Source organism: Pithys albifrons, chromosome 3, assembly GCF_047495875.1.
Source record: "Pithys albifrons albifrons isolate INPA30051 chromosome 3, PitAlb_v1, whole genome shotgun sequence".
NCBI classification, from domain to species: domain Eukaryota; kingdom Metazoa; phylum Chordata; class Aves; order Passeriformes; family Thamnophilidae; genus Pithys; species Pithys albifrons.
The window spans coordinates 33287438-33312692 of NC_092460.1; the positions used below are offsets into that span (position 1 = coordinate 33287438).

The window sequence follows — 25255 nt, forward strand, 5'->3', positions numbered from 1 at the left end:
CAGAAAATCCATCTTTAACATCTGTCTGAAGGAGATATTGAACAAGTAGGCAAAATGAAAAATAAACATTCACATAAACAAGAGAAAAGGGAAAAAAATTAAACACCTGACTAAGTGGTATTGAGCTCTTAACTTAAACTTACTCCACTACCAAAGGAGAGGGTTCTTCAATCTTCAAATTGTGAGGAGCCTTTAGTGACTGGGACCTACTGATTTGCCTAGTACAGGTATCTCTATTACTGGCCCACAGCAGCTGTTCCAGAAAAGGGAGTTCATGAGCAGATGGAAAAACAAGACACTGCAGAAGAGCTGAGATCACTTCCCTAAGGAACAGTCGTGGCTCATAAGCTCTCAACAAGCATGGAGAAAAAGGCATCTGACTGGATCCAGCCCACTCTGGCCATCAGAAAGCATTGCTAAGATCCTTCACCAAGGACTCTTTATCAAACTAATGAAATGAAGTGCCTTTGAAGGAAATGCAATTATTATAAGACTGGAAAAAGAAAGACAAAATAAATGCTCTACTTTCACAGTAGAGATATCTGTAACTCAGGATTTTATGCTTCAAACATATTCATAACTTATCTGCAGAAGAGGATAAAATGAGATGACTGCTGATGGCCTTATTTGAGGGTTGTAAAATCAACTGCAGGACAATGGATAACCAATGAGGAATAAAAGATTTGGGGGTAATAATAGATAACTATGACAAGGGCAGTTCTGAGCTCAAGAGGACTCAAAATTATAAATACTGATACCAGTTACTAGAAAGGAAACAGACACTTGCTCAGAAGAAATATAGGGAAACTCACAATGACAACAAGGAGTACAAGGGTAACCATATGTCCAGGACAACTTCCATGTAATGGACAACTACATTAACCCTTTATCCAGATACGGGAGTTCCATCAGGAAGAAGGGGACAGATACCTATACAACCACAAATACCATGAAGATGACTGACAGAAGGCAGTAATTAGTTCCCTGTTCTACTTTCATTGATCTGAAACCCAAAAATTAGTCACTCAGTCTAAAAATCTTCAGAAACAGTAATATTTCCAGTTTTTAAAAATAATTTTTAATAAACCTAGTTCTATTTTGTCATTTTTCAGCCTACAGTATAAATTAGAAAAATATGGTTTTAACTATACCAGAAGGTGGTGGAACATCTGTCAGTAAAGAATGTACATCTTCCATTGCATCTGTATCATCAATCTGGAAAAAGAAATAATAGATGAAAATCATGTTGCTGTGCCAGTAGGAAGTCTCAAAAAGATGTAAGAACTCTGTCATCAAAAGATCTGTATCTGGCAGCAAGGCTGCGATTTTTAAAAAGGGTTCTATGAACCAGACCTCTGAATCTTAACTAGCAGCCTATGATATGCTGAAATCACTTATCTTCAGTATTAAAGGGTTCTCTGTCAGGTATTGTTTCTCCTTATCACTCTCCAAAAAATAGATTTTGTCATTTTTTTAACCCCTGAAAAAATAAAAAAACCCCAAATAATAAAACACCCCAGAGACAGTTTTACCTCTCACAATTGTGTTCCCAGCACTTCTTATCATTTCCTCATCACAGTGAACTTTTTCTTATGTATTTCCAGTGAACAATGATTTTACTCTTGAAAGCTCAGTCAGGAGCTTAACTAAAGCTTCTGGAATATTGTTTCTTACATCTCATTTCTTAACTAAGGCAGCAGTAAATAATTTCACAGATAAAATGTCTTTTTTTTTCTATGAAGATTGAACTGCCAAAACACAGGGATGTATTTTCTAGGACCAACACATTCCTTAAACATTAGACCTTATTTTTCTTGATAGCATTAGCACCATTTATAATGCACTCTATAGTACACTAGAGTAAATTTGGATTTTTCCCTTCCACATGGTGATCTAGACCATATACTGAAGTTAATAAGGTAGAAGGAAGAATTCTCCAAAACTGTAGAAAAAGAGCTGAACTCTGCTTGTAGGATATAACCATGAAATGGTTTGGGTTGGAAGGGAACTTAAAGATCATCCAGGTCCAACCCCTTTGCCATGGGCAGGGACACCTTTCACTAGACCAGGCAGCTCAGAGCCCCATCCACCCTGGCCTTGAGCACTGACAGGGATGGACACAGTGCAGTCCTTAACCAGATGCCTTGGTGTGATGTATCACAGCTCTTTAGGAGGCAACCAGACAGAAAAAGTATGCTGAGCTTTATTATCATTGCCTCTTCTATTTGACAGCCTTTACAAGTGAAATGAAGGCTGGACTTATGTTTTTCCAGTATTTAGTAGTCTTTGGGTTGTCTGGTTTTGTTTGCGGGTTTTTTTTAATGCTTTAAAATATCCTCTATTTTTTACAAAGGCATTCAACCCTTTTTGCATTTAGCACAGTATTTTCTGATTTTCAATACAGTGCCTCACAGAGCATTGATCATAACTTTTGTTTTGAGGATACAATTCTAATCCTGTTAGATGATGATAGTAAACCCAAAAACCCGTTAAAACCAGTTGCAAAAAATACTTGGTGGAAACTGTCCTCTTTGGTGTGAGAGTTAAGTGGCATCAAAGTTACTTTTAGGGATTTCCCAGTTTACTTTGATTCTCCAATACCTGTAATAGCACTGGAGAGGCAAAAAAGAGGAGAAGCACCAACCAATCACAACTTGTCACAGCGACCTCTCCTAACCTGTTACTTTTTCACTCTCACACCACTGTTTTCAAATGAACTATTGTTACAGCACTCTCTCATTTTCCCTATCTACAACCTTTCATCCAGATTATTTTCTATGAAGACGGTGATTTGTGAAGATTAACAGTTTCAATTACCTTAGGCTGCAATTACATGCTGTAATTTAAAGTGTTTACTTAGTCAGGGACAGGTATTTGCAATACCTGTATCTACAGGATGATCAAAACTCTAGCTCTTTACTACTTGCCTACTTTAGATCAAAACCTTCTAGTTGTAGTGGCAGAAAGAACCGGAAGGTATTGTTGGAAGCTATGAATTGTTCCATTGGGAAAAGCATCAGCTGAAATTCAGAAAAGTGAGTCTCCTTTTATGTGCTCTCTTGACAGATATAGTTTTTTGAATGCTTTGAACAATACCAGATCTGGAAACTAAAATTCTGAATATTCAACTATAACAGTAAGAGCTTTGAAACAGGAAGTCTATACAAGCTTTTTCTTTGCTAAATATCAAGTGTGACAATGCAGAATCTCAATGTTTATATATCTAAGTTTTTGACCAGTCTAATCTGCTGCTTGAAGTAGGCAGAAGGGCATTTTTAACTGCTTTTAATTATTTTTCTAGATGTGTCCTTGAACAGCAAGGCAAACTTTTGTCAGATAATGTCCTTAGCCATAACATAGCTGTGCTTTAAGCAAACAGAATAAGGAGAGATAAAGCAAAATGCAATACTTAACATTTTCTATTGATACAAAATAGAAAAAAAATTACCCAATTTAAGAACTGTCCTTGGAGATGACTAAGAAAACTTTTCTTTTTCTTTCTTATACATATTTGAGAAGAAGAAAAGTATGAACAAAAGTACAGAAAATGTTTATCACCTCCAAGACAAAAGCATCCTTCTTCCCATGTGAAAGGTCAAGCTCTGTAACTTCATCAGAGCTTTCTGACTGGGATCTTAATAGCCTGGAACGTTGTCTTGGCTCTGGAATGGGAGACCCTATGACTTCTTCTGGTAGTTCCTAAAAAAGATACAAGAATTAACAGATGCTTCACAAAGCTTCAATTTAGAAACAATTTGGTAACAATTCTAACAATCAGAACATTTTGAAAATAATTTCACCATGAATTAAATCTAAGTACAAATTATTTAGAATCATAGAATAAAATAAATTGAGTTGGAAGGGACCCACAAGATCAAAGTCCAACTCCCACCCCTGGTTTCTACTGTTTTCTTGACGTTTGATTTTAAAACTACCAGCACAGGTTATTATTGTAAACTTCTTAATTGAAATTATGCCTGTACTGGTCTTGCAAAATGTCTTAAGGTTAAGGTAGTGTATGAAAGTTCCTACTGAGTGAAAACTCCTATGGATTTCATCCAAATCAAGGTTCAGACCAAATTCCTTCTGACATAAGCAACACATTACATGACACAGACATGTGAAACAGACCAGCTCACTCTCGGAAGTCAGAGACTTCTTCAGGATTCCTTGTGTTATGTGGCTAGAGAGATCTGAAAATTCCAGCAGCTTCCCAAAATACAGTGGAAAGAAATCTGTATCTCTATTAAAAAGAAACTTATGTTCTGAAGGATTCAGTCAGTATGGAGTCATGGATGTACACAGTGTATATCTTTGACTCAATGTTTTATTTTTAAGAATAAAATATTCACTTACTGGAGGATTAATCTCATAAAGTTCCTTGTTTTTTGCTATTGTATCATTTATTTTCTTTTGCATATGAGATATGTGCTGCTCGTAGGTGCCATCATTTGGAGTCTTCCCAGCAATCTGAATACCACCAGGTGTTGGCAAAGCTGCTAAATATACACCTGTTGCAGACTTTTAAAACATCATTAAGAAAAAAGACAATTACATAAGCATGTGCTTCTAACATTTTCATACAAAGCTTTCCATAATGCTCGTGCTGTAACAGGCATGCACAAACAGCATGGCCTCTTGCCATAATAAACGGATCTCTCTCTCCTGTTCACTTACAGAAAAAATACCACTTATGGAAAACCCCACACTATTCTTTCAATAAATTCTCTCCTTCTCATGGGAATTCTCCATAATGGAGCTCTTCCCTTACCTAAAAATTCCAAAAAGACTAAAAATTCAAACCTCTGCCCCAGTATATTTGCCATAAGCAAGTGATGGTTTTAAGGATTTACAACTCGACCATTTAGAGAAGTTGTGACAATCCTATTTCTATTTACAGAAAACAGACCAGGAAAGGTGAAAGAACATGCAAGCCAGTCAGTATTACCTAAGCACCCTCTAATGCAGGAAGAAGCAGCACATTTCACTATTCTAACCCAACATGACAGAATGGGGTTAGAAAATATTGTTAATGAACATTTCTTGACTCTAAGACACTTCCAATCTATCATTTATTTCTTCAGTGCCATCATAAAAGAGGCAAAAAATCTTCCACTTGTTGGGAACTAACCAAAATATTTACTGAGAGACTTAATTGTCATGGAACTGTAATGCAATTTGAGGAACAGGGACCTCTTTGACAGGACTTTTAAAGAACACAATCAGTTTTCTACAATTTAAGCCATTAAACCATTTAAAATCTCTTTTCCTCTCATCCCCCTTCTAATAATCTTGTCTTCTAACAAGGTTTCAAGAGATCTGAATCTTCCTTCTCTGGTGATGAAAGACAAGTTTGTCCTGATTTGACAATAATTAGGTACCTTGCTCCTTTCCATCACTTCATTTTACTCTTAAAACGACATTTTAATGTCTCTAGTTACTCTGAATTCCACAACACTTGTATGCCTTCCTGAAAGAATACTGCAAGAATGCAAAAGATACTGAAGATTCAAACTGTACTTACTGCCAAACCCATTAGCATATTTTCCCCCACAGTGATCTGGATTCTCAGCCCAAACAGAGCATTCATTCCCCTCAGCTTAAGTTTATTCATCAGTTGTGTGTGCACTTCATATTCCATAAATGGCAGGAGATTACTGATAGAGGTCGCATTTGCTTCAGCTTGGGCTTTTTTCTTCAGACGGCATAACCTGACAACAGAGACCAGCACGGGACATCAGCAGACACAGAGTTTACTGCACTAGGGAGGACTGAACGTGATCACAGGCTATTTTGAAATTTTAACTCGCTGTATAACCCCATACAATCAGTTTCTTTTTAATGTACTTTAAAATCCAGTAAAATACTAAATTCTTCTCAGAAGGTAGACTGAGGCACAGAGTCTCAATAAGTAAGGTTTGATTTTCAATAGGAAACTATTATGATAAACTGCATTCTATTAGCAATAAAAATGGGTAACATAAAAAGTAAACTTATAAAACTGAACAATACATAACCTTCAGCAACACTGAAAAATATTCCTTACCAAAACAGATTATCAAATACAAAAATCGCAAATGATATATTTTTGCAAATTGCTGAATGATGCCTTGTTTCTTAAATATGCATAAGAAATGTTATCAGAAAGCAACCACATGCATAACACAGGGGTTTTTGTTATAACAGGCTGATAGCATGGAATAAATACACAACATTAAGACCTTATCTACAGATTCCTGATAAGCACCTACTGGATGTTTGGCTAAACATGTTAAGACTCCTATCACATAGGAGAGACTGTTAAAAATTTGCCCTGGTCATTACAAAGCAAATTCTGCAGACAAACGCAGCTTTCTTCTATCACAAGTTGTTCTGTTAAACACCACCACTATACACCACTCAAGAAAACATTTTAAGGGATAGTTTCTGCAGCCCTTTTCAACTGAGCCTCAGAACTGACCAGGTATATTCTTCTAGATTGCTGCAACTAGAATAAAACGCCTGGTTTTTATAAGAACTCCTTCAGACTGCCATCTGAAAATTTGTATTTTCAGCTTTGCTTTGAGTAAGACCCAAAATGTAAACATCTATTTCTCTTGCTGCAAACCTCCAACACTTCAGGTACAAGCACAGGAGAGTACATCTACTGGTAGAATCTACATCTACTTTTAAAATTCCTATTAATACAGTTATTGAAGACACACAGGGGAATAAAGAAAAAAACCCCACTCACGTGCCCTCACAGGGCAATAACCAGACTGAAAACTTACAAGCATAAAACAAAGAGTATAGCAATCCCATCTCTGGTCTATTATGGCAGTCATATTCCACTCTTTGGGTTTAATCCTAGAAGCTGAAATGCAAAACCTATACCAGTGATACTTTCAGAGAAATTTTGTTGAAAACCAGCCCATGCCAACGGTTTCAGTGATACAAATGGGCAATGCTACAAGCTCACCCAGTTGTAACAAGCTCACCTCAAAATCTTCCTATAGGTTCAGGCTTTGGTTTTTTTTTGGTTGGTGGGGGTTTTTTGTCGTTGTTGTGGTTTTTTGTTTGTTTGTTTTGTGGGGTTTTTGTTGTTTGATTTTTTTGTTTTGTTGTTTTGGTTTGGTTTTGTGGTGGTTTGGGTTTTTTTTGAGGAATGGAAATGTTTTAAGAAATGAATTCTTGAGAAAATGAGACATCTGCAGGTACTCCAAAGGCAGCTCAGGGACCACTGTCCATTTCGACAATGGTGCTGAACAGAGTTTAAGCACAGAACCACAGGATAGCCTGGGTTGGAAGGGACCTTAAAGATGACCTAGTTCCATGGGCAGGGACACCTTCCACTAGACGAGGTTTCTCAGAACCCCAACCAACTTGGCCTTGAACAGTTTCAAGGGATGGGGCATCCACAGCCACTGTGGGCAACATGTTTTAGTGCCTCACCAGTCCCACAATAAAGAATTTCTTCCTAATATCCAACCTAAGCCTACTTTCTGTCAGTTTGAAGCTATTCCCCCTTGTCCTGTCACTCCAGGCCCTTCTTAATGGTGTCTCTTCATCTTTCTTGTAGGCTCCCTTCAGGTCCTGGAAGACCACAGCTGGATCGCCCCAAAGCCTTCTCTTCTCCAGGCTGAACAATCCCAATTCTCTCAGCCTTTCCTGATAGGAGAGGGCCTCCATCCCTCTAATCCAGAGCCTCCTCTGGACTTGTTCCATACAGATTGTACACAGGTGCCCCTTCCTTCTTTCCCACTGTAAATCACCTTGTTCCCTTTTCCAAATTCGAAGACCACAGCATAAACTGGACATAGCCAACAATTCTACAGAGATGATGTTCAGTTATGGACATCAGCACAGAATTAACACAACTGACTTAAACAGTTCATTAAGTGTCCCTGCCCACAGAAAGGGAGTTGGAACTTGATGATCTTCAAGGTCCCCTTCCAACCCAACCATTCTATGATGATTAAGTTTCCAGTGCAAGAGCTGTATCTGACCATATTGGCAGTCCCAAACAACAAGGAAAAGCACAAAAATGCTCACACCCAGGTAGAAAAAAATATAACATTTCTCACTAGCATTAAAAAAATGCAGAACGTTTAGCAACTGTTTATCAACATGGGTAAGTTCTCAGATGTCCCTCAACAGAGGTGACACAGCACTGGAGGAGAAAGCTGTCCTCCTCTTCCTTCTCCTGTTCCCTAATATCTAGCAATTCAACATAAAAATATACAGTTTGATGATATACTGGATTTTAGCAACAGGAATTATTTCAAGGATGTCCAAAACTTTACTGAGGAAACATTTTGACAGATACCTGGCTTGAATAAGACATCCCTTCCCAATAACTATTGCTTCTACTGGAAGATCAATTGTGGTGAAAAGGACATCAGGAACTTTTTGCTTCCTGCAGTTGTAACAGTAAGTGAGGTGAGCAGGGAATGGCATGTTCAATTCATCATATGGTATATGGCAAAATCCACAACCTGGTGGGGAAGCTTCTTCAATCCTAAAAATACATTACAGAGAACATACTTAAAACATCTGCATCTTTTTAACAATGATCAGTAAGTGCACACGTGTATAAACACCTACAGACACCTACTTAAATCATCCACTGCAGCTCTACTCTGCTCCAATATATCAATGTGATAAGTATTACATGATATGAATTAGAAGAATAAAATCAGGTTGCATGCTACTAAAATGCTATAAATAAAACTTTCATTGAAACTTGTTATGCAGAGATTGAGAAAAGTACATTCAATGACCAAAAATTTATATAAACCTAAATAATTACTGAGCTGCCTTTAGGCATAACTTCTAAATATCGCCCATGGCACAACACTTGTACAATGAATTTACTGTACCAAACACAGTGAAAAGTCTCTTTTACATTGATTTTGTCAAAAAACCTATATTAACCTAATAAGAAAAATATAAACAACAAACCAACCATCCTACTGAGAAGCAGCAAAATATATATTAAAATTGTAAGAAGAAACTTAGCAAGATTATTTCCTAAGATAAGGTATTAGGTAAAACTTGTTATTCACTTAGAACACTTAGTCCCACTCCCCCACAAACAATACCCAAGAAAGACCACTAAAAATATGACCAAGGAAAGCACAGGGTAACTGCATCACTGCAGATTTATTGTTACACATAAACAATTCTTCCCAGTCATTTTGAAGATGTGCTTAAGCAAATCTGACAGATTTGGAACATTACTTATCATAAGACTTTGGCAAATATATTTTGTCTCAAGCATTAGCTTTGTCTGTTCAGTTGTTTTACCTTCCTCTGCCATTTCTAATCTATGCCAAGACTTTTAGGAGCACCAAAATAGGTATTTTGATAGAAGTGCAATATTCTTTATATTATGAACATGACATTTCTTTCTCTCCATGATATAGTGACTATAAAAGCAAGTATTTTTGTTCTGGCTACAGTTTTTAAAAGTCTATCTACACCAGAAGATAATGGCCTCCTGCTAACAAAGTAAAATAATAATATGTAATACATCATTGGCTGGTTTATTATGGAAAAAGTAATGCAAGTGCTAAAGTGTAATAAATAGCCTTGCTTACAACTACAATAATCCCCTGAAATATTTGCTTACTATCCTGATGAACACATAATAAATTACCAATATGCATTAGTTAATCTAATTATTTTTTTCCCCAAAATAACTGTTTGGCAACACTCATACTTTAAATTTTATTTGCAAAAGCAGAAACAAAGGGAAACTTCATGTTTGTCCTTCAGTTTCACGGTTTTGTTCTTAAACTTCAAATAAAGCATTTTGTAAAAATTTGGCACCATCTTTCTTTTACAACCAAGCTATTTTATCTCCCATACAGCTCTTAAATAGTATACAGAGAGCATATATACACATATTACAGCCACAGTTGCTGTTGGCTTATGCAATTTATCAAACATCTGTCATTTTTACAGTGTGATATAAAGTTGAGAAAGGTACCTGAAGAGCAGCAAAGAAAAAAACTGAGTTATGGTCTGTGTTAGTAGTCAAACGTGTTACCTTATTCAGACTGTTAGAAATAAAAACAGAATATCTAATTTGGTGCAGAGTTCCATTACTTCTGTGGTTGATGTTGTTAGTGAAAAGCAGTAAAGTGGTTGGTCCCGCATCCTGCACTGTAACACTGTAACCTACCCTAATAGAGAAGAACTATCTTGGCTCTGAGGAAAAAAATCAACCTCTCCCTTCTCTGACCCTATGGAAAAGAAGCCAGGCTGCCATGACAACCTTTGTTCCAAACAGCCTTCCATGGTGCCATCCTGAAGGAACCTAGGGTTCAGTACAGCTGCTGTGCCAGACGCAGACAAAATACAGACCTCTTCACTATAAGAGAAAAGAACGACAACAAAGTGAATTCCTGCTACTTAGGGATGCTTTCATTTCAAGCTATTAGATTAAAAGGCTGCTACAAAAGTTTCAATGAATTCAACATTACTGTTAGTTTTGTGCATTTGTGTAATTTTACCCATTCAATCTCACAAACTCTTCTGGTATTTAAACCATTGTATAAGAGATAAAGAAGAATGGAACAGAAACAACCAATGAGGTTTGGCCTATATTATAAATAATGGAACATAACAGAAAGGCTAACCAGGTTTTAAGTATGGTTTTCAGTACTGTGGTTGACAACACAAAGAAATACAGCAAGCCAACAAAAGCAAAGAAACATAAAAAAAACAACCCAAGGTGTAATTGTTTACCAAAGTAAAATGGAAGTTGAGAGCCTCATCATCTTATTAATATTCAAATTTCAAAATGAAGTTACAACACAACACTGACAAGGGTGCTTCTTGGAGGATAAGAAGAAGCAAAACAGTAAAAGTTGAGTATGAACAACTAGAATAATGGCAAATATAACAACTGACTATATTTATTACTTAGGAGTGTTAAAGCCTTGAACTATCACAGAGCTTTTAATATTTCTCAAATTGTTAAATAAGAAACAAACCTCTAACATCCAGTACTTAAAATATTACATTAAAGAAAAGTACAAAGAAAAGCTTCTCCACATTTTCTAGAATTATACATGCGCCTTTTTAATTTGTTGTTTCTCTTTGCAGAATAGTTTTTAATACATGTCTGTCAGACCAGTACTTACACACAGAGGCTTGTGCTTTAAGCATGGACTGGCAAGTAAGCATGGGAACTCTAAGAAACTGTATTATCAATAATCAAATGCTACCACATTAAATTCCTTTAAAAAAAGGAAAGTGTGAAATAACCCAATAGCTGATTGCCTATCTGTACATTCTTGCCCTGTAGCAAAAGTAGGGGAAAAAAAATCAAAATACTCATGCTTTTTACAATGAGACTGACAGCCAAAGGAATAAATTTTTAATTTCTGTGCAAGTTCATTCTTCAGTGATGGAGTAATTCTGAGGTAAATATCGTCTTTAAAATACCACTTTAAGACAGGACATAACCAGACAAGACAATGTAAGCAATACAAACTATGCCTTGTCTGTAAAGCTCTTTTCTTTTTCTACTCTAAATGCACTTGACTCCCAAAAATTGTTTTCAAGTTTTGTGAAACATGAATATATTTGGTAGCTGTGTTTCTTTCTACCAGCAGTGAAGCAATACATGTGAAAGAGCCACAGATGTGAAGAAATCAATGTGGCTTTCAGACAGATGCTGTGCCCTTGTGTATTTCTTTCTTCAACTTATCAATTGCAAGGCAAAAAGAAACTTCTTGTTCCAACTCCTCTCTTGAAAAAAGCAAATTTTTAAGTGCTTTTACTTTAGAGTATTTAGGCAAAATCAACTTCACAGAAAAAATTCAGATGTCTGAATTTGCTTGTTCCTTTCATAAAGCAATTCAAAACAAAACCTGAACATTTGTTTTATACTATCACATATATTGGCCTCAGCAGCCTTTCACAGGTTACTGTCCAGAGCTAGGAGGAGAGTATTATTTAGTGTCTCCAGGAGTCAGAGAGAAGGACAATTGCTTAGAGAAATCAAATTCCAAGCTTCTCACACAGTTTGTTATTAAGCCACCAAAATACACAAGATTGTAATTTTTCTTAGCCAAAGGAAACACAGCAAGACAATGGAGTTTAGGCCTGAATAGGATGCAGGGCTGAGGAATTCAACCTCACAAAGACCACTGCAGAACTGCAGTTTAGTATGTTAAACATTACTGTAGGTCTGAAGGACAAAAATAACAACACACATTTCCCAGAAAGAAATACAGAACATTTACACCTAAAGTATTCTGTATCTATCAGGCAGCATATTCTCCTTTAACTTACAATTGATGCACTTCTAGCAAAGAACTTGTGCCTTAAATTTGAAGTTTGCCATTTAAGTACTGGTCTGCCAGTTGTTATCCAATAATGAAACTTAAATAAGTATACTTTTGGGAACAGTCTTAATTATTTAGGTGGATTAGGTTTAGGAAATTTCATAAATTAACATTGTTAATACAAAAGCAAATACATAGGCTTTAAATAAAAAAAATTGTCATATTCATAAGAAAAAAACATAAGACCCACAAATTAAACGTTTAACAAAAGAAAAACCTAATCCTGAAATCTCAGAAAGTCACTTAAAACTCTCTGAAGTAGGTATACTAAATAGGTATAGCATAGTACAGTAGGTATACTGGACAGTACCAACAACTGTGCTGAAATAGTTAATTTTTAAACCACTGATGAAGAAATCAAATTTTCTGTTGCATTTTGAAAATCAAATCATCATCATGATTTACCAAATGCTAGTTGATTCACTGTAGCCCACTACAGCGTGACAACCCAATGCCTTGGCATGGGATTTTATTTCTTGTCTGATTTCTGCCCACCATGCATCTCGTGTCTCTGGTTCATCTGAAAGACAAAGTATAAATCAGTTCACTATTCTGCACAATGTCAACATAAAGCTTCATGCAATTAATCTGAAAAGTCAATTTTTCATATTCAGGTGTTTTGTTGTACCTGGACACTTTATTTCTTAGCTATCACACTTCAAGCAAACACTGACAGGGCTTTTTCATTTATGTCTTTGTTCTGAAGGTTCTGGAAAGTTGGACAACACCAAAATACTGTAGATACTGTTCCAAACTCTCCCTCCTTTAAGACCACACTGTCAGTTTCCAACAACCTACAACTTGTAACAAAGTATCACAGATATTCTGTAATACTGAAAAACTACCAGTAGTAATAAAATAGTATTTGTAGTAGTAAAATAATATTTTACTTTGTTATACACTTGATGTTTTTGAAATAGTCTCAAAAGTTTTACCTATTGCAAGCAGTTCTCTCTCTGTTAACCAGATTTTAAAAGTGCTTGTTCAAGACTGTATCACTAATCAGTCAGTTAGTTCTGTGGCACTTCTAACTTTGAGAAGCCACAGGGATTTGAAACTAATCCTGTACTTACAACCTTAAGAAATACAAGATATATATTGACCAGGTATTTGTTGGTGCTTTTTTGCTTCAGTATCCTGGTAACTGCACCTTCTTCTGTCCCTGCCAATGGATTCTAATTACCTTTATTTGTCCTTGAGGTTTTATGTTAAATGTATCCTGCCTGCTTTTCTTGAGTACTACATGAAAAATATTTAAAAAGAAAGTGCTGCTAGAATAAGTTTATGCAATGCATTTATTTTAACTGCTCAGCAACTAGTTTCCAGAACTAAAGCTTTTGTTTCACGAGGTTTTTACATATGAAGTCAACAAATATTGACATTTACAATTAGAGTTTGTCACCTGTTTCTTCTACCAAAATTGCTTACCTGTACCAATGAATTTAGCTGAAAACTGTATGTTAATTGGATACATAAGGGGGGAAACCATTAACAAGCAATAGGCACTCAGTTGCTACTCAGTTGCTGAGTAGAGGAATTTTATACAGTTTCTCTGAAATTAACTGAATTTTGCACAGGTACAAACTTCCAGTCATTGAGATCTCCTTGCTGAGTCATAATTTACAATATCAAGGTCAAAACCTGAGATTCATTGGGAACCAATTTTGTACTATCAGGAATATTTATCAACATAGTGTATGATAACCCCATATCATACACTACCTTCTCTGACAACATGACAAACAAAAATGAAAGATGTAGATATACACATAATTTGAAATTTACTGAAACAAAAATATCATACGGCAAGATGTGCTCATTCATGAATTTACCTCAAGTTGGCACTTACAAATAGGCTTTCATCTTTCTAAAATAAACTGATGATAATTTTTTAATTAAAAGGAAGAGTACAGAGGTATGTATTTACATTCAACTACACATAACTTGAGATGTCAAGGGCTTATGTAAGTCACAGCATTACACTGACTAACAGCAGCCTGGGTGCTCAGACTGAAGCTTATCCAACCTTTAAGAAATGAATGCTGAACAGAAAAAAAAACCCTACAGTGAGAGTTCTTAGGCATGTTCTCTGCAATTGACAAAAATATACACATTAAGACACAAAACAAAGGATTTCCATGAACTGTATCAATGATGTTTCATTATATCAGAGTTCACTTTAGCAGGTTTCAGTGCATTTCTAGTAGAATCTCCAGACGCTGCACTTCACTCTCTCAATGCAAAAACACTGTCTAAAGCCTTTCACTGACTGGGAACATCAAATGCTGAGATGATACTCAGTAATCCTGACTCAGATGGCTGAAACATCTGCTGGCAAGGGCTCATGCTCCAGCTTTCAAAACTGAGAATCACACAGAAATAACCCATCAAATCTCAGGGTTGGAGCTCCCAATCTCAGCTCTGAGAAGCATTTGTGGTACCCTAAGTGGGAAGCAAAATGTTCCTGCTGCCACTAGGTAGTGGTGGCTGAACAGAGCAACTTAGAAAATGGATTATATGGCAAAAGCTACATCTGACAAAATGCAGAGCTGTATGGGTGGTGAGACCACAAACACATTCTGCAAATCTTATCTCTTTGGTGGAAAGGACAAAGATATTGGGAGCAATTCCTCCTTCCCCCTCCAGTCACAGACTGGAAGATTGCTTTGATAAGCAATGTGCTTCTCTCTCTAACATAAAAGCGTAAGTAGTAGGAAAAGTGGTTCTCTGACCATGCAGAACAATTCTTGCTCAGTGGACTTGATCACAGGCAGCTGGTTATAAACACTGACTGAACAGCCACACCAACTTTTGTACTTCACAGAAAAACACCTGCAAATGAGAAACACCCTTTTTCTAGACAAAAAACCAATTTTCTAAACCATAACTTTTTACACCTTTAGGTACCATGTGGCAAAAACTGCTCCTATTTGTCACCAATGACCTTTCTATGACAAAGAGTACCAGAAAATCTGAAGTCATGGTGAGGATTTGAGAGTGAGCAACAGGTGAAGTGACTGAGGACGAACAGAGAAAGTGCTGTGAAATAAAGACATGACTACAGCAGAGATGACATTGAAAAAGTATGATATAGCCACAGGGAAAAGTGAAATGGAATGAAGTGTTGAAAGGAAACAGGCATGCTTAAGTGGAACAGAAAAGATAGAAATAGTGACGGGTCCCAAACCCTATGCAAACATTCAGTTTTCCTACACAAACATTTATAGCTTAAACTATTAAAGTTTTGGAACAACTTATTAAGAGAGCTAGCAATTTTTTCACCTTACTTATGTACAGGAAAGCCTTACCATAATGGAAAACACATACTGTTGTGAGGTTGCTCAACACTTTGTCTTGTGAAAGCAACATTTTAACCTTTTATTCTGAGAATCTCTTCAACCTCAGTAGTAACAAAACTTGTATTAACTACAGTAATATAATGGAGCATTTTCATTCTCATTAAGAGGTAAGAACAATTTTCAGGATCACGTCCAATATATTTCAAAAAAATTCAGCAATTTATTACTGCAGAAGATCAAATGTTTCTCTAGGAGTCATGCATAAACAAGTGTTTGTAAAGAAGATTTGGACCTCTGTGTAGGACAATTTTTTTTTTAGTTCCAGAAAGAGGCCAAAAATACAAACCGTTATGTTTATATATAAATACTGTACATTCACAGTTTACATGAACTTACCTTTGCATATTAAAACACAAAATTATTGACTACAATTAAAATCAAACACCATGACATTGCAATCATAAGTTGATACAAAACACTGAATGCAGTGCAATGTGTAGCATTCATATTCTTCTGACAAATATTTTCACAAGCAGCCTTTTTTGACACATGAGCCACACGATTTCACATGGGGATGCTGTTGTAGCATTTACAAGTTTAGTAAAGCTAAGGATTTACATAAACAATTAGAGGAGTTAGGGAAGCAGGATGGCATGTGTCCAGCACACTCCTTTGGAGTGCCTGTTCGTTTTTTGCTAAGGCAAAAGCTTAAAGAACTAAGGGTTTGCAAAGCAGATTCAGCAGACAGTAGCCAGAAACGGTGGGTATTTTGGCGCATGCTTGGATCAGGTGACAGTACAGACTGAAAACTATGGCAGCTCACTGAAATGGTTACAGAAAGTAATGGCCCTGGATTCTAGGTGGAAGCAAAAAGGCAAGCATACAGAGCACTCAATCACAAGCTTTTCTAGCAAATCTACTGAGTAGTTTATAGCAAGGTTTATCTACAACTTTAAGCAGAAAAGTTTGCAAGAAATTACACTGCTATTATGTGCCTTTTGTTGGGAACCAAGGACTGAATATTCAACCTATTACTATTAACGTTTCAAAATTGGCATGATGTTTATAACACAGTGGAAGCAAAGCACACTGTTTTCAGAGTTGAGGACTTGAGAAACAATGTTTTTAACAGTACAACGTTCTATAAAAATCGTGCCAACTAAAACCTTCTCCAACTGAAACCTTCCGAGCTCATTCAGCAGTTTTAGGAGATACAAACAGCACTGTACTTGTGCCCTAAATGTTCCTTGAGCCAGCTCTGTCCACCACCAAGTCACTTATCTCCTTCAAAATACAAGGTTGACTTCCATGAGTGGTACTGTTGATAGCACAATACCCTGTTCAAATTTTTCACCTGGAGATGACCCTAGAAACTATCAATACTTTCTGGTTCATAAGAAGCAACACCTTTCTCAAGTTATTTCCTAGAGGTTCAATAGTACAGGGTCTTTCAAGATTTAGCCAGAACCTGCATTAAGCCAGGTCCATATAGGTTTTTAAAAACTGATTATAAATTAGTAATGGTCTCTTGATTACACAGTTCATACTCAAGTTACTGCATTAAAGCTGAATCCCTAGACATCCTGAGGCTATTACTCTGAAGCAGGAACTATATGATTCATTTCAACTTATTATACATTGTAAAATTTAGTAAATATCTACATTTATAATGTAACATGCTGAAACAAGGAGGAAAATCATACTATAAAAGTTTTCACAATCTATAAGTGACTCATTGTTCTGTTATCTCAAAAATGGCAATGGAGACCCCAATAATATTATTTCAGATTCAATCTGAGTCATCGGGCAAAGCCACTGTCCACACCTTTCATATTGCCTTACTTTTGTATCCTCCTAATTCAAACCTACTTATCTGCATATACATAAAGAAGTGTAGGGGTTTTTCCTAAGTTTGGTTGGTTGGGTTTTTCTTAGATATCTTTGTTAGGTTTACAAGTTTACCCTTCCCTGGAACCTGAAGTTCTCTTTCATTCTTTCTGGTCTTCCTATAAGCACTGACATTATCAATTTTCTAAAATATTTAACCATTAAGTGTATGAAAAGACTAATCCTCTTGTCTGTAAAGTTTAAACACAAAACTCAGGGAGCAAATAACTAAACCTACAACAGATTAACCTAAAACATTTTAAAAAGTTGCCAAGTCACTGCATCCTTATTTTAAAAATTGCTCCCTATATTCATCTTTAGGACTAAAAGATGTGAAAATGAAAACATAGCTTATGATACAGAAAGTGAAGGAAGTAGATTACTTGGATATATCAAGTGAAAACTAAGGTACCCTAAACCAGCAGCCAACAGTGCAACCACACCAGAGAGAACATGTACACTCACTCCTACAAAGCTTAAACTACAATTAAAGCATCCAGCCTGCAGAAGAATATTGATAATCAGTGCTTTTCTGCCAAATGAAATCAGAGAGCACAGATCTCATTTCTCAAGCCCAAACTGCTGAATAAGCAAAAAAACAAAAGCAAGTTTATGTCTGGATGCTTGCTGTCAATTGAAGAAATTCTTCAATTACTGAAGAAACAATTTGAAGAACACTCAGGATTAAAACTGCACCCACATTTCATTTATTTATAGAGATATGAGGTTTTTTACCTGCGTCACTAAACACATTCATTTGCAGGGCAGTTTTCTATTGGGTCAGTCAGGTCAAATCACTAGCATGACCACCAGAAGACTAAGAGTACATGGCAGAAATCATACAGAAATTTCATCCATCATTCCTTTAAGTGGCAACTCACTATTGAACAGTGTTAGCTTTAATCCCAAGATACATCCCATGATGGAGAAACAGTGAGGTGTTCCTCTTAGAACATTTCCACCAAAAAAATATTCTGAATTCCATGAAAACACTTACATCACTGCTAGGAGGCTAGAGAGTACTCTGGATTTTCTTTCAAAAATAAAATAAAAAAGATTCTCTAAGTATGAAAGAGAAATATTAGCTCAGTTGGTTAAAACTTGGTTGTAATAATGCCAAGGTCATGGGTTCAATCCCCTATGTGGGCCACTGACTTAAGAGTTGGACTCGATGATCCTTGTGGGTCCCTTCCAATTCAGAACAGTCTGTGATTCTGTGAATTAACAGAATCTCTATAGCTTCTGTATCTCTGACACAGGTGCATGTATTTAACTCAGAAACATTTGGAATTATACATCCATTAGGTTTTAAAATGGATCAGGAGAAGTTTTTACCTATCTCACTCATAAAAGGGAATTATAAAAATCCCACTTCAAGGTTTGGCTTTTGGAATCCTATCTTAACTTCCAATAATCCAACTCTCTTAGCCATATATTCCTGAAAAACTTTATATTGTCAGTGTCATCATACTTTCTTAGAATTATAAAAGCTCAAAATACTGCCCAGAGACAACAAAACGTTAAATATAGGAAATAAATTTACCTCTGGTAAATCAGCTCCAGGCCTAAATATGTACTTTTGTCACTCCAGCTTTTACTTCTTATTTCAGTTAGTCTTTCATCCTAGACTAGCGAAATCTTCATTGGGTAATAAAAAAGCTACTTATTCTATTTTTAGTCTCTGTTGCTTTGTCATCATGGCACAATAAATACAACCTATTTCAAAACATGAGCAACCTTCAAAGAACGCTTCAAATTACCACAACAAAGGGGTTATTACCCAATGCTGGGCACACTATGCTGTAACAAGACAGGTCTTTCTAAACCACATTTAATCTATTTTATAACTGCAGAAATGGGATGGCCTTATCTGGCATGAAGTGATACTGTCTCTGAATTTCCTATTCCTTGTTTAGAATATCTGCATTATTTCTATATATTCACAACTGTTTATTTTAAGACAAACTAGTCAGAAAGACCTCTCTTAACTTCCAAGTCCAAGCCTTTCCTACAGTGCCTTTTGGAGTAGTTCAGGATCTCAGTGAGACTGCGCTGAGAAAGACCAAAACCTCACAACTTACAAAAAACAGTGAAAATATTAGGGCAAAAGGTAAAAGACAAATTGTACTGTCTAAAAAAGTCCAAGTACAAACTGAACCAGAAAACAAAAACCAAGCCACAACTATGGTATTTCTTTGTAAGAATCATGACATATCAAGGAACTTCAGTCTGTGCACTTAGAAAATCTCATGTACCTAATACAGCTCAGATTATGATCTTATCCATTAACATTTATCAGAGTTATTTCTGTAATCCTGTTACAGTAAGTCAGAACTTGTGTTATCTATCTGTATATTTTCCTACAATACTGTCCATAGGCATTTTACAAGAACAAGTTTACCCGTATTTAAATAGCAGTTGGGAAGGTGCCCTTTCAACCAGAATCATTCTGGTTTTCTTCTAACAATAATGTATTTTGAGCGAGGCAAGAAATTCTACAAATGTATGTTTGCAATCACAGAATGAAACATCAAACAATTGAAAAAGGTTCATTGTAATCCATGAAGGAAATTGTATCATGGGAATAGTTTCAGTCAAGCCCCATATTTTAAAATTAGGAACAGTTATACGCAAGAACAACAATTTTCTGCAAGACCAAGATTCTGTCTCTTATGCACTATCAATTCAAAGACAAAATGCAGTTGTGCAGTAAGCAACAGCTTTTTTTGAGCATTTGAGCATGGAAAAGTCTAGCTTGGCTTTCACACCATTAGCCAGATTTCAGAGAGAGTTTTAAATCAACATGAACAGATTAAATAGCATTAGTTAGAGGTAGGTAAAGAATTCTAAACAAATATTTTAAATGCCAAGTTTATTAATTTATAAATGTCTAACAGAACATGTGAATAATATTCTATGCTCACTGACAGCGATCACCCTTTGTTCAGTTATACAAATATCTACTGAAACTCTCAAAAAAATTAATGTAACAATCCCAAGCAAAATTATTGCATGAACATACAAGGGTGTATCTGCTTCAAGAAAGAATTTCCAAATGCCATTCTTATGAACCATAAAAATTCCTTAGTAATATTCACTGCTCTGGAAAGGCTGCAGAAAACTCGAGTAAATTATTACTGAAAATCCCCTTGCTCTGCTCAGGAAAAGCCTCTGAACACTGCCTTATCCTCCCATTGTCACATCAATACACACTGGTGGACAAGATTTCACCCTGGAAATTCTCCCTGAAAAGACAAAAGGTCAAGCTTAAAATGTTAATTTTTCCTTCTATTTCTGAAGGATACCCCATCAGACACTAACAAACATTCTGACATTTTCTACTGTTCTCACAAATCAGCCACACTTACACCCCAGAGACCAGCATAAAGTGTAATTTGCACATTCACTGATGTTTCTATTTCTGTGAAAGGAAAATGTTCAGTTACAGAATCAAAGCACAGTTCAGCTTTTCTCTTGCATCTCCTCATATACAAAACTAGCTCTGGAGAATTTCACACTGCAATAGCAAGACTGGCTATCACACAAGGAGTTCAGGAGATGCTTAGGAATTTCATTAACAATCTTTTATCCTTCTATGTTTCTGAGTACTGGAGCTGAAGCAGCACTGGTGGAGCAGCTTCCTGAATGAGGAGTTTCAAATGTAACTCTGTGAGAACACTGTATATGTTGGTGCTACAAACAGCCCCATAGAAAAGCAGCCTCTATTCAACAAGGTTTTGCACTGCCTAAGGAACCTTTCTCCTCTGTATGTAAGCTCAGAGCAAACTTTAACAAAGGTCCAGTCTTCTGGATCCAGAACCCCTTTGGAGGTTTTATATTTATAGTACATCCTTAACATTCTTTTTCAAAGACAGCCACCTGTGTCTATCTTCCACTGTATTATGTGCCCTCTTTCCTACGATATTCACCTTTTTGTGTGTTACAAACAGTTAGACAACTCTGTCATGAACTATATGCAATTTCCAGATTTTAAATGGCTTCTTTTCCATTCATGAAATAGTCGGTCTTTGCTTCCATGTCTGATTTTCAAGCATCTTCAAATTTCTAACTTTTCAGATGGTCGTCTTGTACCTTACACACAATTAAACCAATCTCCTTGCCATTTGCAAAAAAACCCCAAACAATATCCTTCCATGCTACACAGGTTACTAAACAAGTTGAAATGAAGTCTGAACATCTTCGAAAAGGAAAATAATTTTAGCCCACTTATGGCTGTGATTACATTCTTGCTCACATGTAATATAAAGATGCAGCACTGATTTCCCTAAGCTGTGTGTCCTAGTTCAGCAGGTGGAACCAGTTATCACTGTGTGTGGGATGATCAAAGCTGTGTATTCTACTCCCTCTATTCATTTCCCAAGGACAATGGGCCATTAGCAGCAGCTGCCCAGGGAGTTATTATCACCTTCACACCCAGCCTGAGGGGGCATGGCTGCTAATGGGCCATCAACAGTTCAGGGATCCCCCAAGGCTCCAGAGTTAATCACCCATTGTGTGAGTCCCCGCCCTGGGGCAGGAACTGGGTGCTCCCTGAGGGTACATAAGCAGGGGGGTAAGAAGACCTTGGGAATCACTTGTTGGATCCAGAGGAGGACCAGAACCTCGTCAGGAGGAGACCATTACTCTTGACCAGACTACACCCATTACCTGCACCAACAGGTTCTTCACTTCCTTTTTCTTTGGACTCAGAGAAACCATGTGGGTCTCAGCACAAGGGCTACCAAATCCCTTTGGGTTTGTGCCCTGGAATACTGGGTTATACTGCTGGATTTTGTGAGTTGAAAGCAATTTCTCTTTGTGTCAGTGTACTTATTGTAATATTTTTCATTAAATTGTAATTCTGACTTATAATCTCTCTTGTGGTGGGTCCATTTCTCCTGCTGATTTACCTTTAAACCAGCACACTGTGTAACTCCCTGCTCTCCTCTAGGGCCAAGAATTAGCCAGTAATGACAGAGTCTTAGCAGTAAAGCTCTAGAAGGTGGGGAGATGAATGAAAAGTACTCTTTGTTTTCTCAATAACAGATCTGCACAGCATAATCATTATTCCAGCCTAGGGCAGCAACTGCATTATCCATCACACATCATCTCTAATGACTGATTTACTCTCTTCCTCCTTTCCTCTCTGTCCAGCAGCACATGCAGCACTTTAACAGAACAGGCTCCCAGGAATGTGAGTGTACATATTCCTCAGTCCCTAACCAGTAGGATTAATCAGCTCTTGCTACAGACCTACTGACACCCATCAGGGCAACAGGAACACTTTTCTCAGTGTCTCATACAGTTCTCAGCAAGGTCTTAAGCCTACAATGACTGGTTTAGATCTCTCTACTCCAGTATTTTTAGGTAACAAGCAGTCCTGGGTATAAAATGCATGAATATATACAAATATATATGCCTTCTTTTTCCCTGCAATTTCTAAAAAAAATTAGACTACAATTTTGATATTCTGTCAAGAAATAAATTCACAGCTTCCTCAGCTTCCTAGGCTTACATTATGGATCACCTTCTAGCCCAGCTCAAGGCATGTTTTGTGTCTGTATATAAGAAATTTACTCCTTTATTTTAATAAAATTCTTTTATGGTAACATCCTGCTAAACATGATCTGGAAGAAGCAATAATTAGTTCAAGCCTTTCAAGGTAGCATACAAGATGAAAAATTTTGACACATTTTTAACACCTTGGATTACACCAGTAATAGATTTGAGAATTTGATAATTTCATACTGAAAGTTAATTTTAAAAGAATATCACTTGAGAACAAGCAAAGAAAACCAACAAAATCAGAAAAGGTCATAATTATAACATTACAGAATGCTTACTGTGGCAAGAAACAAGGACACAAAAATGAGCCAATAGTTTTAGGCTCTACTTATTACTGAACTACTTGTAAAATGAAAAATGTATAGAAAATTTCATCTGAACTTTAGAGCATGACATGAGCTACATTGCAACAATGGAGTAGCAAAAAGGAAAGTTTGTTTCCAGGGTAAACAAGTCCTCAGAGGTCTGCTTTGTACCTTTGCCAGCTTTTAAAACGCTGAATTTGCCCAAGGTCTATTGACTTGGATGTTATTTGTAGAGAAGTGACACCTGCCTGTCTTCCAAAGCATGTTCCCTTTCCAGAGGAAAAGGGTAAAGGGGAAAAGTCTTTATTTCTTCCCCTTACATGCCAACACTCTATGTAGGTTTCAAGTAAGCTGCATCCTCAACCCACCTATTCTTTCTGCAGCTGGATACACTTTGATCCCTAAAATTGCATAAAAAATAAAATATCGGGGCTTTTTCCAAGTTAGGTATTGGAGTGTTTCAATACTTATGCTGTAATTCCTGTAAGCTGAATGCATTTTACAATAGAAGATTTATGAACCAACAAATCCTGGACTACATGGTACCCTTCTCCTTAGACAGTTCTTGGGCAATTTTTCACATCTATTATTTTGAACAGACACATTCATCAACTTCCTGAAGTTAACAGAAGTACAGCCATTGTTGAAGAAAGTGCAAGCTCATGCAAAACAAAACAAAACTAACCAACAGTTGCCCTTAAATCAAACTGATAAAACAAAAAGTCCCCACTAAATTAAGAAAACCAAACAAGGGTGGGGAGAATCAAACCTGACATGATCCCAACTGTATAAGAACCCACTCTCTTTCCCTAAATTAATTCCTTCATGGATGCTGAGCTGAAAGCTACTACAAAATAAATATCTGAACATTCAGCTTTCCAGATCGATATTAAATTACTCTTAGCAATACTAGTTAATACTAAAACAATGGTTTGTAATTTTAAACAAAGTTTTTAACAACATTAAAACATGACATTTAGGCATTTGATGATTAAGCAGACTTAAATTTTGAAGCGTTAATCTAAATATTCTACAGCATTTCTAAGAACTTCACTGAGCTGCCATAATTTCTGTCAGCATATGTAGTACTGAATGACTAGTAAAATACCTGAATTGAAACTATTCCAGTCTAGCAGTTTGTATGATCTTGTGTTACCCATAATTCCGACAAAGGCTGAGTTCAAAACAGCAAATTAGTAGATCAGTTATAGGAGCAGAACAGTGAAAAAAAACTACCAACAAGAACACAATTGACAACACCACTCCACAGGAACTGGAAAGACACAGACAGCAGAGTTAATAAGAGGCTGAAATAGAAAGGGAAAAAAAGGAGCATGCTACAGCAATCTAGCACTAGGGTGACCAAAGGATACATTATACAGAAATTCTTGTCTTATAAGTTCTCAATCCACCTTCAAATGTTTTTTCCTCTTCTGCATTTTTAGTCATTTGCCAGTTTATTTTCTTCCTTTAATATTTTACAGACTTATATGACTCAAATGCTTCATGATCGTATCAGATTTTTTTTCCACTTCACCTTCCCTCCCGTAGCCATGTGCCTTCACTCCCCCTCTTGCAATATCCTGAGTTCCAAGTATCAAGCATTTTACATTCACTTGTCAGGAGCAATCTTCAAGTCCCACAAAAACACTGCAGCTGTGCAAACATGCATCTCTATCTGATTTCTTATCCTGCTTTCAATCAGTTGGTAAAAATAAAGGAGTCCATAATGCAAGAGATTAGGTTTTAAAACTTCTGAGCAAAACTGATTTTTTTCCCATTTTGTCTTAAAATAAATTTGTCACATGGTAAATTTTACATGTAAGAGACCTGTATCAGAAATTTGTTGAAAATTCAGCAC

General features: G+C 36.5%; 1 protein-coding gene across 12 annotated transcripts in view; it reads right to left on the minus strand.

Annotated features, from left to right (window-relative positions):
• The window catches only part of C2CD5 (C2 calcium dependent domain containing 5), a 63099-nt gene that overhangs the window by 13180 nt on the left and 24664 nt on the right, over nt 1-25255 (minus strand). For 5 of the 12 annotated variants that reach the window (XM_071551283.1, XM_071551279.1, XM_071551289.1 and 2 more), the window contains 8 exons: nt 24503-24568; nt 12744-12858; nt 10166-10354; nt 8306-8497; nt 5525-5711; nt 4357-4521; nt 3559-3699; nt 1152-1215 (listed from right to left, as the gene is read on the minus strand). In XM_071551283.1, coding sequence (XP_071407384.1) covers nt 1152-1215; nt 3559-3699; nt 4357-4521; nt 5525-5711; nt 8306-8497; nt 10166-10354; nt 12744-12858; nt 24503-24568 — 1119 coding nt within the window. The remainder of the gene's footprint in view (nt 1-1151; nt 1216-3558; nt 3700-4356; nt 4522-5524; nt 5712-8305; nt 8498-10165; nt 10355-12743; nt 12859-24502; nt 24569-25255) is intronic. The other 7 variants (XM_071551287.1, XM_071551285.1, XM_071551290.1 and 4 more) reach the window with 3 other exon arrangements.